The sequence below is a fragment of the Lichenostomus cassidix genome, chromosome 21, assembly GCF_008360975.1.
Source record: "Lichenostomus cassidix isolate B80296 chromosome 21, HeHo_3.0, whole genome shotgun sequence".
Taxonomy (NCBI): Eukaryota; Metazoa; Chordata; class Aves; order Passeriformes; family Meliphagidae; genus Lichenostomus; species Lichenostomus cassidix.
In genome coordinates, this window is record NC_139501.1 from 3285776 (window position 1) to 3298034 (window position 12259).

The 12259-nt window shown below is 49.9% G+C and overlaps 1 protein-coding gene across 2 annotated transcripts in view; it reads right to left on the reverse strand.

Annotated features, from left to right (window-relative positions):
• MEGF6 (multiple EGF like domains 6) overlaps positions 1–12259 on the reverse strand; it is a 73888-nt gene that overhangs the window by 22184 nt on the left and 39445 nt on the right. For both annotated transcript variants that reach the window (XM_085080275.1, XM_085080277.1), the window contains 4 exons: positions 8116–8238; positions 1809–1934; positions 914–1036; positions 198–320 (listed from right to left, as the gene is read on the reverse strand). In XM_085080275.1, the coding sequence (XP_084936401.1) occupies positions 198–320; positions 914–1036; positions 1809–1934; positions 8116–8238 (495 nt within the window). The remainder of the gene's footprint in view (positions 1–197; positions 321–913; positions 1037–1808; positions 1935–8115; positions 8239–12259) is intronic.

Sequence of the window (12259 nt, forward strand, 5' to 3'; positions counted from 1 at the left end):
TTTAAAGACCAGACCAAGATTTTTATCTTGGTGGGGGTGTAAACAGCCCCAAAACAGCTTGTGAAATCCTCCAGCAGAGATCACTGTGGCTTGGCCCTGGCAATTCCCAGGGGGCAAATATGATTCCCAGTGACAAATATGTGCTTGGAGAAGCCCAGGTGTGTGCTGTCCTGTCCCGCTGAGCCCGCAGTACTCACGGTAGCAGCGCTTGCCATCTGCCCCCAGCTCGTAGCCAGGGTTACAGGTGCACTTGAAGGAGCCCCGGGTGTTGAGGCACTGGTGTGCACACATGGCCAGGCCTGTCAGGCACTCGTTCACATCTGGGAGAGGGAGAAAACAATCAGCAAAGGGAATATCAGAGGGATATGGTTATTCCAAAGGGATTATTGTTATTATCTATGAGTTCTGCACTGATTTCTTGCACCCTGAGCTATTCATTGGGGTCCAGACCAACAAAGACACAGAGTTAAGAGTTTGGAATTGCTGCAAAGCTCCCCAGGAGATTGCATCATGTGAAAGTGGGGCATTCACAGAATCACAGAGTCCACCAGGCTGGAAAAGACCTTTGAGATCATCGAGTCCAATCTATGACCTTAAACAACCTTTTCACCAGACCACGGCACTGAGCACCTCATCCAGCCTTTAATTAAACACCTCCAGGGACAGTGACACCACCACCTCTCTGGACAGCCCCTTCCAATGGCTGATCACCCTTTTTGGGAAGAATTTCTCCCCAATATTCAGCATAAACCTCCCCTGGAGCAGCTATCTGTTGTTGCAGACAGTTCTTGCACAGACACCAGCTGAGCCATCCAAGGGAAGGCTGTGCCTCCCTCCATTCTGTTCACACTGAGACCTCCCTCATGCACAACACACACTGATTTTCCCCCAGAGGGGTTTGCAGGGCACTTACCCTCGCAGCTCTTGCCGTCAGAGGCCAGCTGGTAGCCAGGGTGGCACTCGCAGCGGGCACGGCCGCGGTGGCTGAGGCAGCGGTGCATGCAGCCCCCGTTCCTGTCAGCACAGGGGTTCCTCACTGCAGGCAGAGCAGAGAGCCTGGGTCATTCCACAGACCCTGGTTCTTATGGCATTGAGGGAGAACAGAGCACAGAGCAGCAGGAGAGCCTGCAGCCTGTGAAAGGCTGCTCAGAAAATCCCTGCTGCTGCTCCGCTCGCTGCTCTGTCCGTTCAGGGGGATTTGCACGGTGTGAGATCCTGCAGAAGGCAGGCACTAAGCTGAGTAAAACCCTCCCAGCAGAAGCTTGGCATGGCCACATCCCTCTGAAGAGATTACAGAGCAAGGGCTGGCAATTTCCTGCAAGTGCTCCTACCCAGAGGTTTGCCAGTCCCTGACCTGCTCCAGGACCTGGGCAGAGGCTCCAAACCCCACTGACTGCTGTGCTTGTGATGTCTCAGTTTTTCCTTTTGCCTTAGCAACTTCACAGCTCAGGACTTCCCTCCTTCCTGCCCCTTGAATGTGATCAACCTTGTGTTCTGTCCCCTTCAGCTTCTCTCCCTCCTGAGCCAGGAGCAGGTCAGCCAGAGAGGGAGAGGATCCCACCCTGCTGCCACACTCTGCCCTCCCTCCACTCTCACAGCAGCCTGTGCCTTCATACAATTTCATTTTTGTTGGCTACGCTCCTCCAGCTCTTCCCATCCCTTGGAATAAGCCACAGGATATGTCCATGACAACAAAACACACAGAGTTTTTACTGGAAATCCCCCAGCCTGATCTGTTGGACACCCGAGCATCCCTTTCCAGCAGCTCCCAGATGGGATCTGCAGTTCCCCAGCCCCCCAGGACTCACAGACACAGCGTTTGCCATCCTCGTGCAGCTGGTGGTTGTGTCGGCACTGGCAGCGGTGCTGGGCCAGTGTCACCTGCACACAGTCGTGCTCACAGCCACCGTTGTTCAGGGCACACGAGTTCAGGGCTGCGAGGCAAAGGGACACGAGGTTTGTCACCAAACGGTGGCACCTGGATGAGCCTCTTGCACAGGACAAGGGCACACGCTTGTGAATTCATGAGAATTCAGCACTAGAGAGAATTCAGTGACAAGATCATGACCAGCTTCATGAGCAAAGAGGGTGTTCATTGGGAAATCCTGCTGCAAAAAGCTGTGGGCAGTGCAGGAGAGACCACCCTGTGCCAGTGGGCACCCTGCTCTTTCAAGGCAACATCAACTCAACAGTGTTGGTTAGGAACCCCAAATTGTTCTTTTCCACCCTAAGAGGTCCCAGCACTCCTGGAAGGTGATTCCAGGACATGGGGAGCTGGGTTAGGTCCTGTCCAGCACTGCATGGGAGGGAAACAGGTTTCCTGCCAGGCATCCTCCCTCTCCAAAGGGCACCGTGTCAGCAGCCAGGTTTCTGTCCTACTGCCCAAATTCCCATTATTTTGTTCCAGGACAGTCACTGCAGGTGCAGTGCCACAGCTGGTTCAAGCCATTACTGCTCAGAGAGTTGTGCTCAGGCACATTCAGGTTTTCCTGTGACAAAATGATGTGAAAAACTGAGTTTCTGGCTCCGTGATGTGCCAAAGTCACCAATTACACAGGGCAGGTACTGCCAGTTCTGGGAACATTCAGGGAAAAATATCCTAAGATGCATCCTGTGCGTCCAGACTTTGTCCAGGTATAACAACCCCCAGCTCAGGGCTCAGACCAGGTTTCTCTGTGGAACATGTGGTGTCCCTGATGCCGTGACCAGCAGTGTCACCCAGACACAGCAGCAGGAGCTCTGATTTCATCCCCAGTGCTGGCAGAACTGGGAATTGAGCTTCCAAACTGGAGCTCCTGGCTGTGTTTCTGTGTGGCCTTGCGCAAGGAGCCTGGTGGATTCCAAACAGTCAGAAAACAGAAGGTTCTGCCTGAGCTGCAGCTCAAAACAGACCCAACATGTGGACTCCTCACGAGCCTGCTATCATTAATCAGCCTGGATCTGCCTCCTCCTCCTCCCCCTGGCTGTTCCTGTCACCTGGGATGTCCCTGCAGGATCAGCAGAGGAGGGGATGTTTGACTGGGATGTGAGCACCTTGCAGGCAGCCAGGGGAATGTGTCTGACACCAAGGTCTGACACCTTGTTTTTGCTCTCCAGGACCACTGGCCTTGGATCCAGGAGGAATTTGAGCTAGAAAATAAATCAGGAAAGGACTTTCTGGAGCTGTATTCATGGACTCTGGTAGATAAGCCATCATGGGGTAATGACAAACCTCCAAAGTGATCAAAGTCTCCTCCTGGACCACTGGATTTCTCCTGAGTTAACTCACCCACCCCTTATGCACTGAGCTTCTCCAAAGAGAGGTGTCCCTTGTGGGAATTGGGAAATTAGCTTTTAAATCTGTTCTGGCTCCTAGGAGCCACCAAAATGTCACAACCCACTGGGTTGGGGGAACACAGCTCAACCCTGACCTGCTCCAGGATGGAAACCCAGCCTTGGCTCCCACAAGCAGAACACCACGAGTTGTGGTCTCACACGTTTCTGACCTATTTTTCAAACTCCAGAATAAACTAATGTGCTGGCTCTGAGGAATCTTATAGGAAAGCTAAAAATACCTCTAATGAAAACCATCTCTCCCCAGGCTGATCCTTCAGGTGATCACAGTGCCCTCCACAACCTCCAGAGCTTTGGAAGCAGGAGAGCCTGGAGAGAAGCTGCCAGCAGAAATCTCTGCTTGTAACACACCTCTGAATCCCAAGGCAAGTGGGATTTGCTCTTCTACATTGCTCTTCCTTGCTCTTGTACATTGATGAAAACAAATATTTGGCTCAGGACAAAAATAAACGGAAAAAAACATATATATTTTCTCTTTTTTTCTGCACACAGTTCCCCTGCAAAAAAATATGCTTTAACTCATAGCTGTGGATCACTCTCATTCCAAATGTTTGAAAAACCCCAAGTTCTCATTTGAGGCCTCTAATTAACTAAACAACATTTGGGGGAATAAAAGCAACTTGACAGGGTAGAGGTTTTGCCATACACAACATAAAGCTGGAGCAAGAACTTGGGGTTTATGTTAGTTGTGCTGGCATTGTTTCCTTTAATCCATTTGGAAGGAAACAGCAGAAATACTCAACGTTCCTGAAAAGCTCTGGGTCAGAGTTACACTACTCAAGCTCTAGCAAAGATGGGTGGTCATTTAAAAATATTCCAATATATTAAAGTGTTTAATAACATATATTCAAAAATAGCCATAAATAATGGGCTTGTTGGAGAGCTTTTTTTTTTTTAAATAAAAAAGTAAAACAATGCTGATGCCTGCCAAAGCATTCCTTCATCTGGGAAAAGCACAGGGCCAACATAGAACAAGCCAATGCATCTCATGTCTAAAATAACCTCCCAGGATGCAGTTTTCAGATGAATTTGAAGTTTAAATAACAGCCTCCTTGCAAAGTCCTACAAGACAACTGGAAAAACCTAAATTCTGGGCTCTTCCATGCAAGATTTCAGGAGAGACAACCCATGTGAGGCTGAGTCTCCTTAGCTGGCTCCTCACAGTCACAGCCAGCAGACCTCACTGCTGGCCTTAATTACTGCTCAGGGTTTTTATTCTGTTTACAGAACCACTCTAAAAATATTTCCATTCCCAGATGCTCTGCCGAGCTTAACATTTCTGTGACAAGGCTGCCAAATCCAGTGTCATCCTGTACATCACACAGATTTTTGTAATTACAGCACAGACAGATTTTCCACAGATGATGTTTCAGTGTCTGCAAGAGGGATGTTCCTTCCAGCCCCTCTGTCTGAGGGGAGTGCAGTGCTGCTGGAGGATGCTGCTCCGAGATTCTGACCCTCTCAGGCATAGGAAATGGATAAAGAGGGATGGCAAGGATGATTCTGACCCTCTCTGATCTAGGAAATGGATAAAGAGGGATGGCAAGGATGATTCTGACCCTCTCAAGCCTAGGAAATGGATAAAGAGGGATGGCAAGGATGATTCTGACCCTCTCAGGCATGGGAAATGGATAAAGAGGGATGGCAAGGATGATTCTGACCCTCTCAGCCTAGGAAGTGGATAAAGAGAGATAAAGGATGCTGTTGTTTCTGACTGTGCATGGGAAGTGGATCTGTGCAGCAGCAGCCTAATACAGGAGTTGATTTAATATCTGATCTATGCCCCTCCAGCTGCCCTTCTGAGTTCTCCTCTCTTTTCTGACTTCTCCTCTTTCTCACTTTCCTTCAGATCCAAGTGATTTGTCACCAGAAGCAGCGAGTTAATACCCTAAGAGTGACTGTGGGCAGCTGTAACCAGAACTGAGCAGGATGTTCCCTCTGCAGCATCACACAAACCCCAGCACTTCTAAGAAATGGCTGAAAAACGTGTGACTGGGCAAAGAAAAGGTCAAATTCTCCAAAGTGTGCGAGCTGTCTGCGAAATGAAAAGCCCCACCAGGCACACGTGGTCGCTGACTACCTGCACACACAGCTCAAGCCCACACAAACCTCCTGGCACGGCCCTTCTGCTCATCATATCACCCCTACAGCTGAGACTTCTTCATCCGAAGTCCTCCTAATACAAATGGGGATCCATCATGTAATCCCAAACCGATTTCTCCTAGCCTCAGACAACTTCCAGAAACACGTTGTGTGTTAATCCAGACCATCTCTCTGCTCCGTGGGCCAACAAAAGCAATTGGCTCCCATTAAACCCCTCAGCCTCAGCCTGGCCTGCATCCCTCTGCTGAAACAGTGGAGAAGGACCTGGAGATGTCAGCTTCCTGCCTCCTGCCCATGTGGTTCTGATAAAGAAAGAGGTAATTTCAGGACGCCCAAGGCTCCTCTTTGTTCTGTTTCACTTGCAATGGCAGCAAGGCTGCTTCTTTTCTGCCTCTCTCAGCAGTGATTTGAACAGACACCACAAAAGGATCTGCATGATGGAGCTGCAGAGCACCAGCAGAAGCTGAGAGCCACAGGAAGGTGGTTTTAAGCCATTTTTGGGCTCTCCTGAGGCACAGCACCAGGTACCAGCTAGCCCTGGAAAGCTGCCTTGGCCACGCTGGGGAATTCTGGAGCTCCAGCTCAGCGCTGCCAATTCATCATGGGAGCCTTTGTGGGTTTTGTGGGGACCAGAAAACATTTAAAGAATTAGATCCATGATGTGACAGCCCTGAACTGGAAACTTGACTGGAAAGGGCTCTTTCTGTCTCCAGAACATTCTCGCTGGGGCTGCCAGGAGCTTCCTACAGCATCTCTTTGCTCATCCCAGCGTGGAGCTGTGAGCCTTCCTGAGCAGAAGGACAAGGAGGGATGGATGGATGGATGGATGGATGGATGGATGGATGGATGGATGGATGCTCACTGTCTCCAGTTCCCTTCATTCCTGGCCTATTTCTTGTACTTAGTGGCAATATTTTGCATTTTAACAGCACGGAATCTCTCCAGAAAATGAGAGGACATCCCAACTTCAAGAGAAAAACAGCAAAAGCCACCAGTCCTGAAGTGAGAAAGACTCATTTTACGTCCTGCTCTGTTGATATTTTAGAAGCATTTCTGGACAATTACGCAGTGAGAGGCTTTTACCTGCCCTGCCTGGTCTGCTTTGCTCTCCTGGGTGCACAGGCTGTGCTCCCCAGAGCTTCAGGAACTGCCCCACTCACTCCTGAGGATCAGATTTCATGACCAGAGACCCCTCACTCCCGACAGATGAATTCCAGCACTGCACATGATGGCAAATACTTGCTCACAAGTTTAATGCAAAGCAGGTTTGCAGCACTGGGCAAAAGCAGCAGAAACAGGGCAGCCCTGCCTGCCTGGATCCCACTGGAATTATCAGCCACACCAGCAGGGAAGCCTGGAGAGTGAAAGAAAAGCACGGAAATTCCTCTTAAGGAAGACATTCCTCCCTACAGCAATCCATTTCATGCTTTCTCTGAAAATCATTCCACCTTCTGGGGCTGGTGCTGTGGAGAACTGATCTCAGCCTGTCCCATGTTCCATCCCACGAGGCAGAGGCAGCTGCAGGATGGCTGCACACCACAAGAAAGGGAGCAACATATTCCAGAGGCAATTAGGAGATGACAGACCACAGCACACTTACATGTGAACAGCAGCAGCTCGTCACCCTCGACACGAGTGTTCGAGTTCAGTGCTGGAGCAGCAGGCTTGGCTTTGTCTCTTGTTTGCCATCCTTTTCCTTCTGGATTTTTCCAGTGAAACATGAGGTGCTTGGGGATCCTGAACCTTAAGTCTCCCTGCTCTTGTTTGTGTTACTATGTAGTGGAGGCAGCTGTGGCCAGATGTGTGTCAGTGCAGAGCTGGGCACTTGGTGCAGCTCCCCTGGGTGGATTTTTCCTGCTCACATCAGCATTCCCAACTGGAACACACAGGCTCCACTGGAGCATAGCTGTGTATTCCAAGAAAACCCAGCAAATGGTCTCTGCAAACACCATCGCCCAGGAATTCTTTCCACTTGCATCAAAATATCCCTCAAATAATGGAAAAATGTGTCAAATGGAGCTGTGAGGGAAAAGTGGTTTAATTAAAACAGCTACAGATGCTGGAGGCAGACTCAGAGCTCCACTCCAAACCTCCAGTTTGGGGCAGGCAGACAACAACATTTCAAGGAATTGGTCCCAAAATCTGCTGCAAGGCAAACCTGGTGATGTTTGGACAAGCACCATCCAAGAGGATGCATGACCAGCATCCCAAGGAAGAAGATTTTGGGATTATTATGGCCACAGTTCCACAAACAGCCACATTTATTGTCACTTGTCTATCACACCTCATGCCCTCAGCGTGGGCTGGGGAAATAGCTGAGATCAAAATGAAGCCTGCCTTGAAACTCCACATCACCTAATTCATGCATCTGTTCTGAAAATGCTGTATTTGATCCATCCTGCATCAAAAGCAGAGGCATCAAAGCACTTGGAAGTTAATTCTCCTGAACCAGAATGAACTCAGGGGCAGCAAAGCAGCCCCAGTTGTGTGTGACCACACGGAATAACAGCAAATGTCATTAACCCAGTGACAGAAACGAAACATAATCTACCAGCATCATTTCATATTCCGAGCACAGAGGATGGCTGGAAGTGAGAAAATCAAGATGTTTTCTGATTTGCTGGTAGGAAAAGCAGTGAAGAACAAGAGTTTCCCAAGGAATTCCCAAGGGTTCCTCACCAAGGCAGGTCCTGCCATCCGTGTGCAGGCGGAAGCCAGGCTGGCACTCGCAGTAGTAGGAGCCCAGGGTGTTCACACAGCGATGCTGGCAGCCCCCGTTGTGGACCTGGCATTCATCAATATCTGCAAAAAAACAAGGGGAGAGTGGGTAAAACCTCAGGGGAGTGGGCAGGAGGGTGATTATTTATTATTTATTCTGTGTTGCCTGCCTCCGGATCTGAGGAATGAATGCAAAGGGAAGAAGGTTGGTTATTTTGTTGTGTTTGGTCAGCCAGGCTGTTTATGAAATTCCAGGGACAAACCTGCAATCAGTGAGCAACAACCAAAAAACAACGAAAAAAATCTCATTTTTCAGTCAGCACAAACCATCCTCATCTGATCACCTCACAGTGGTCACCCTTCCTATTCACTCCAAGATAATGGATTAATTCATATTTTACACTTTCTTGCTTGTCAAAGGCAATTCCAAGTTTCAGAGGCAGATTTCTTCCTGCACCATAATCAGAAATATGGAGATGATGTGGATAGAGGTGCACAGTTCCTTAATTCCTGCCATTTCTGGGTGTGCCCAGGTGTGCCCAGGTGTGTACAGGTGTGCCGAGGTGTGCACCTCCACGACCTTTCCTGGAAAGGATCAGAGGGAGGAACCAGATCACATCCACACGAACAGCAAAGCACCCAACCAACCATTCCTTTCCCCATGTAGAGAAAAACTCCAGCAGCTTTGGCTCTCTTTGTCTCTCTGCACTTTCTGCACCTCCAGAGCACCCAAACCCCTCCCAAGCCGAGCTGAGTTCCATCTCCGTCCCATCCACGACTGTTACTAAGAAGATAAAGAAACATTTCCTGAGTGAATCACGGCAGGGTGGGAACTTGGCTGTGTCCTTGCACGCCAGAGGTGCAGGAACATGCCCAGCCCATGCCTGGCCCCAGCACAGTTTCTGGTTTCTGGCACCCAAAACCAGCTCTGCTTCACCCACAGGTCCTCCTGGGCAGGCAAAGGGCACAAAAAAGGAGCAATGCAGCCTTGGCTGAGCCAAATTTTACGTTAATCAGATTAATTGCCAAGAAAATCAGCCAGCAGTGAGGAAGGTCCGGGTCAGAGATGGAACAGGAGGAAGTGGGGAAGGTGATGCCTGTTTGAGTTGGTGTTTCTGAGCTGTACAATGATAATACAAAATTACTGTTTTCTCAAAACACTTTTCTTAGCAAGGCTTAAAACTTTAAAACCTAAAGCTCAGAGGTCATAAAAGCCATTCCTGTCCCAGGGATTCCCAGGGAACCTTGTTGTGGGGTGCTGTGCTGCACTGGCCATGCTGGGCTCCTCCTGCAGAGCTCCCACTGCAGCTGTGGTCTCCATCAACCCACAAAACTGCTCAGCTCTGCAATGCCAGCCCTCTGCTTTATTCAGTGGACTGAGCCTCTTAGGAGGTTTTGGTATTTTCTTCCTGTTTTTTCCGAGACACTTAATACTGAAAGAAAGCAAAATGAAGAGCATTTTGAGGTGAAACATAAGCTTTGAGTGATGCTCTCTGAAGAGAGAGCCAAAGCCAGAGTGGCTTTTCAAGGGGAAAAAAGCCATGGCATGAGTCTGAGATGCTGGTCAAAGCAACCTAATTCCGATTAAATCATTTTCCTCTGCACACACTTGGGATGCTGCAGAGCCCTGGAGCCCCTGAAGCAATCCCTACTCATCTCTGTGGGCAGGATTAGCTATTAATACACAGAACTGGCTCTATTCACCTCAAGCACAGGAAAACTGGGGTTTGGGAAGGTTTTATGTAGCGTAATAAAGTTTTTTGGTCTGAATTTAAATGACTATTCCACTGCTTCCCTTCAACTCTAATCTGAAACCGTACAGGATTTACTGTCCAAGAAAGTTAGTGTTGTGTTGAGTAAACTTCTTACTTTCACCCCATTACTCATGCTCGGTAATTTTACATCTCCCCTCTCCGTGTCTCCTCTTCCCCCTTTGTACTTTTCACCCTCTAAATCTCCCTGATTCCAGAGGGATGTCCCCATCCCAACCCCCTCCTGGCCTGGGAGAGTTGTCAGTCCTTCCTCGAGCCTTGGCCGTGGAATCACCCTTCACCTTCCCTGCCACTACATCCCAAAGTCCCTCCTGGAGCCTCGCTGATCTCCTCTGCAGTCCCAGGGAGACTTTGGGACATACCCTGCATGGCAGTGTGACCAAAATAAAACTGTCCCCAAGGGCAGGGAGGGGACACATCCACCAGCCAACCCCAGCAGCACCTCCAGGCAATCCCAAGGCTCAGAGCGAGTGAGTTATTCAGGAATATGGACTGGGAAGGAGCAGGAGCTGCTCCAGGGCCAGGAGGAGCATCACTGTGAAGGGTCACACTGTCCCTGCTGCAGGTCCTGGCAGCAGGACACAGCCCTACGTGACACCGAGCGAGCTGCGGTTCGTGGCACAGCGAGGTTATTTTCCTACTGGAGAGCTGACAAAATCTGGTTGAAATTAATATACCAAAGGAGAGAAAATGAGAAGCATACAGGCTGCTCTTCAGCTGACTCTGAGCAAACCAGAGCTGTGCCAGGACAGAGTTTGCCAAGGCTGCCTGCTCTGCATGGACAGGGCAGTGGGCAGCAGGCAAAGCCCAGCACAGGAAGAGCTGGGGAGTAGGGGTTGGATCACTGGAGAGTAAAATATCCCTGCTGGGTAAGAAAACTGGAGTTCAGGTATTCTGCAAGGAGGGCTCATCCCAGAAACAGCCCATTTCATCAGCCTCTTCCCTGAGCAGAAACCTGGGACCTCAGACACTCACAGGGACTAATACAGGTAAATCTGCAAACAAACAGGGAGGATGAACACAAAACCAAAACAATAATGGGACGGAGTGAGAGGATGGTTTTGGCTGGTGGCACTCCCTGAGCACAAACAGGGCCTTCCAGAAGGAATACTGATTTATCTCCAACAAGAGCTACATGTCAGGGGGAAGAAAGTGGCAACAGCAGCTCTGCAAAGTATTAAATATTTGGTGTGGAGGCAGTTTATCTCCTTGCAGGGCTGAGGAGGAGGCGATGGATCCCAGCTGGAGGCACAGGCAGGAGGAGCACTGTGGAGGTTCACTCTGTCTGGCCAAGCAGCAGTGCCAGGCTTTAATCCCTGCAGCAATTAGCCTGGATTACAGAGCAGGGCTGCAGGGAAAAGGTTAATTAAAATCCATCGAGATGAGCATGTGTGGGATTTAGGGACTTTATCTTTCCAGTACCAGTGTGTTGAAGCTAATTCAGCAATTTCAAGAAGAGACTGGGTGGAAAGGACCCAACAGTCCCTGCTCCTGGGCAGGGGAGCGCAGCCATCCCACACTGTGGACGTGTATTAGAACAAAAAAAAGTCTGCATTGCTTCATTTCTAGCACATGTCACACAGTCCCAACACTAATGACCTGGGGAATTCGGATGCCCTGTTATTCCACGCTCTCTTTGTGCAGACAAAACAACCAAGCAAGGTCCAATGGTGCCAGGAGGCCACGGGAGAGGACAATGCTGCATCCCCTCTCTGCCACCCTGGAAGTTTATTCCACCTCCAGGCTGAGCAAGAGTGGCTGGGAATGTGAGTGACTCACTGGAGGGAAGTAAAAGGCCATTTGGGGTGATCAGAGCACCTCCACACCCTCGGCTTTCATCTTAGCTTTCACCCTTAGCTTTTCATCTTGTCCTAAACCAGTTGTGAAGGTCCTGAAAGCACTTAAAGAGCTCCGGGGAGTTGTTGGGGCCAGCACTCCTTCCCCTCCAGGTGGGAGATGCCCGTAGCTTCCCCACCCCACCTGTGCCATCCTCCAAAGCGCCTCAGGAATGGATGCATCGGCTTTGCAGCAATCGGATGGAGTGAAAATGCGTCAGGGAGCTGCTTTGCCTCCGTCCCTGGCTTTGTCCTCAGCTCACCTTTTCCTGCCCCCGAGCGCCAGGGCTGGGAGAGTGGCTCAGATCCCACTTGAGCTCCCCTGTCTGCCTCGGGATGGGGCTGTAATTAGGAATTACTCAGCACGGAGCAGAGGTGCACGCAGCAACAAGCACCTGGACTTGCTCTGGACTTGCTGCTGCTCTCACCCTCTCCAAGCTTCTTTCATCGCTGTTTTACCTTGTGCAGGCTGTCACTTTGAGTAGAAGATGTCCCTGT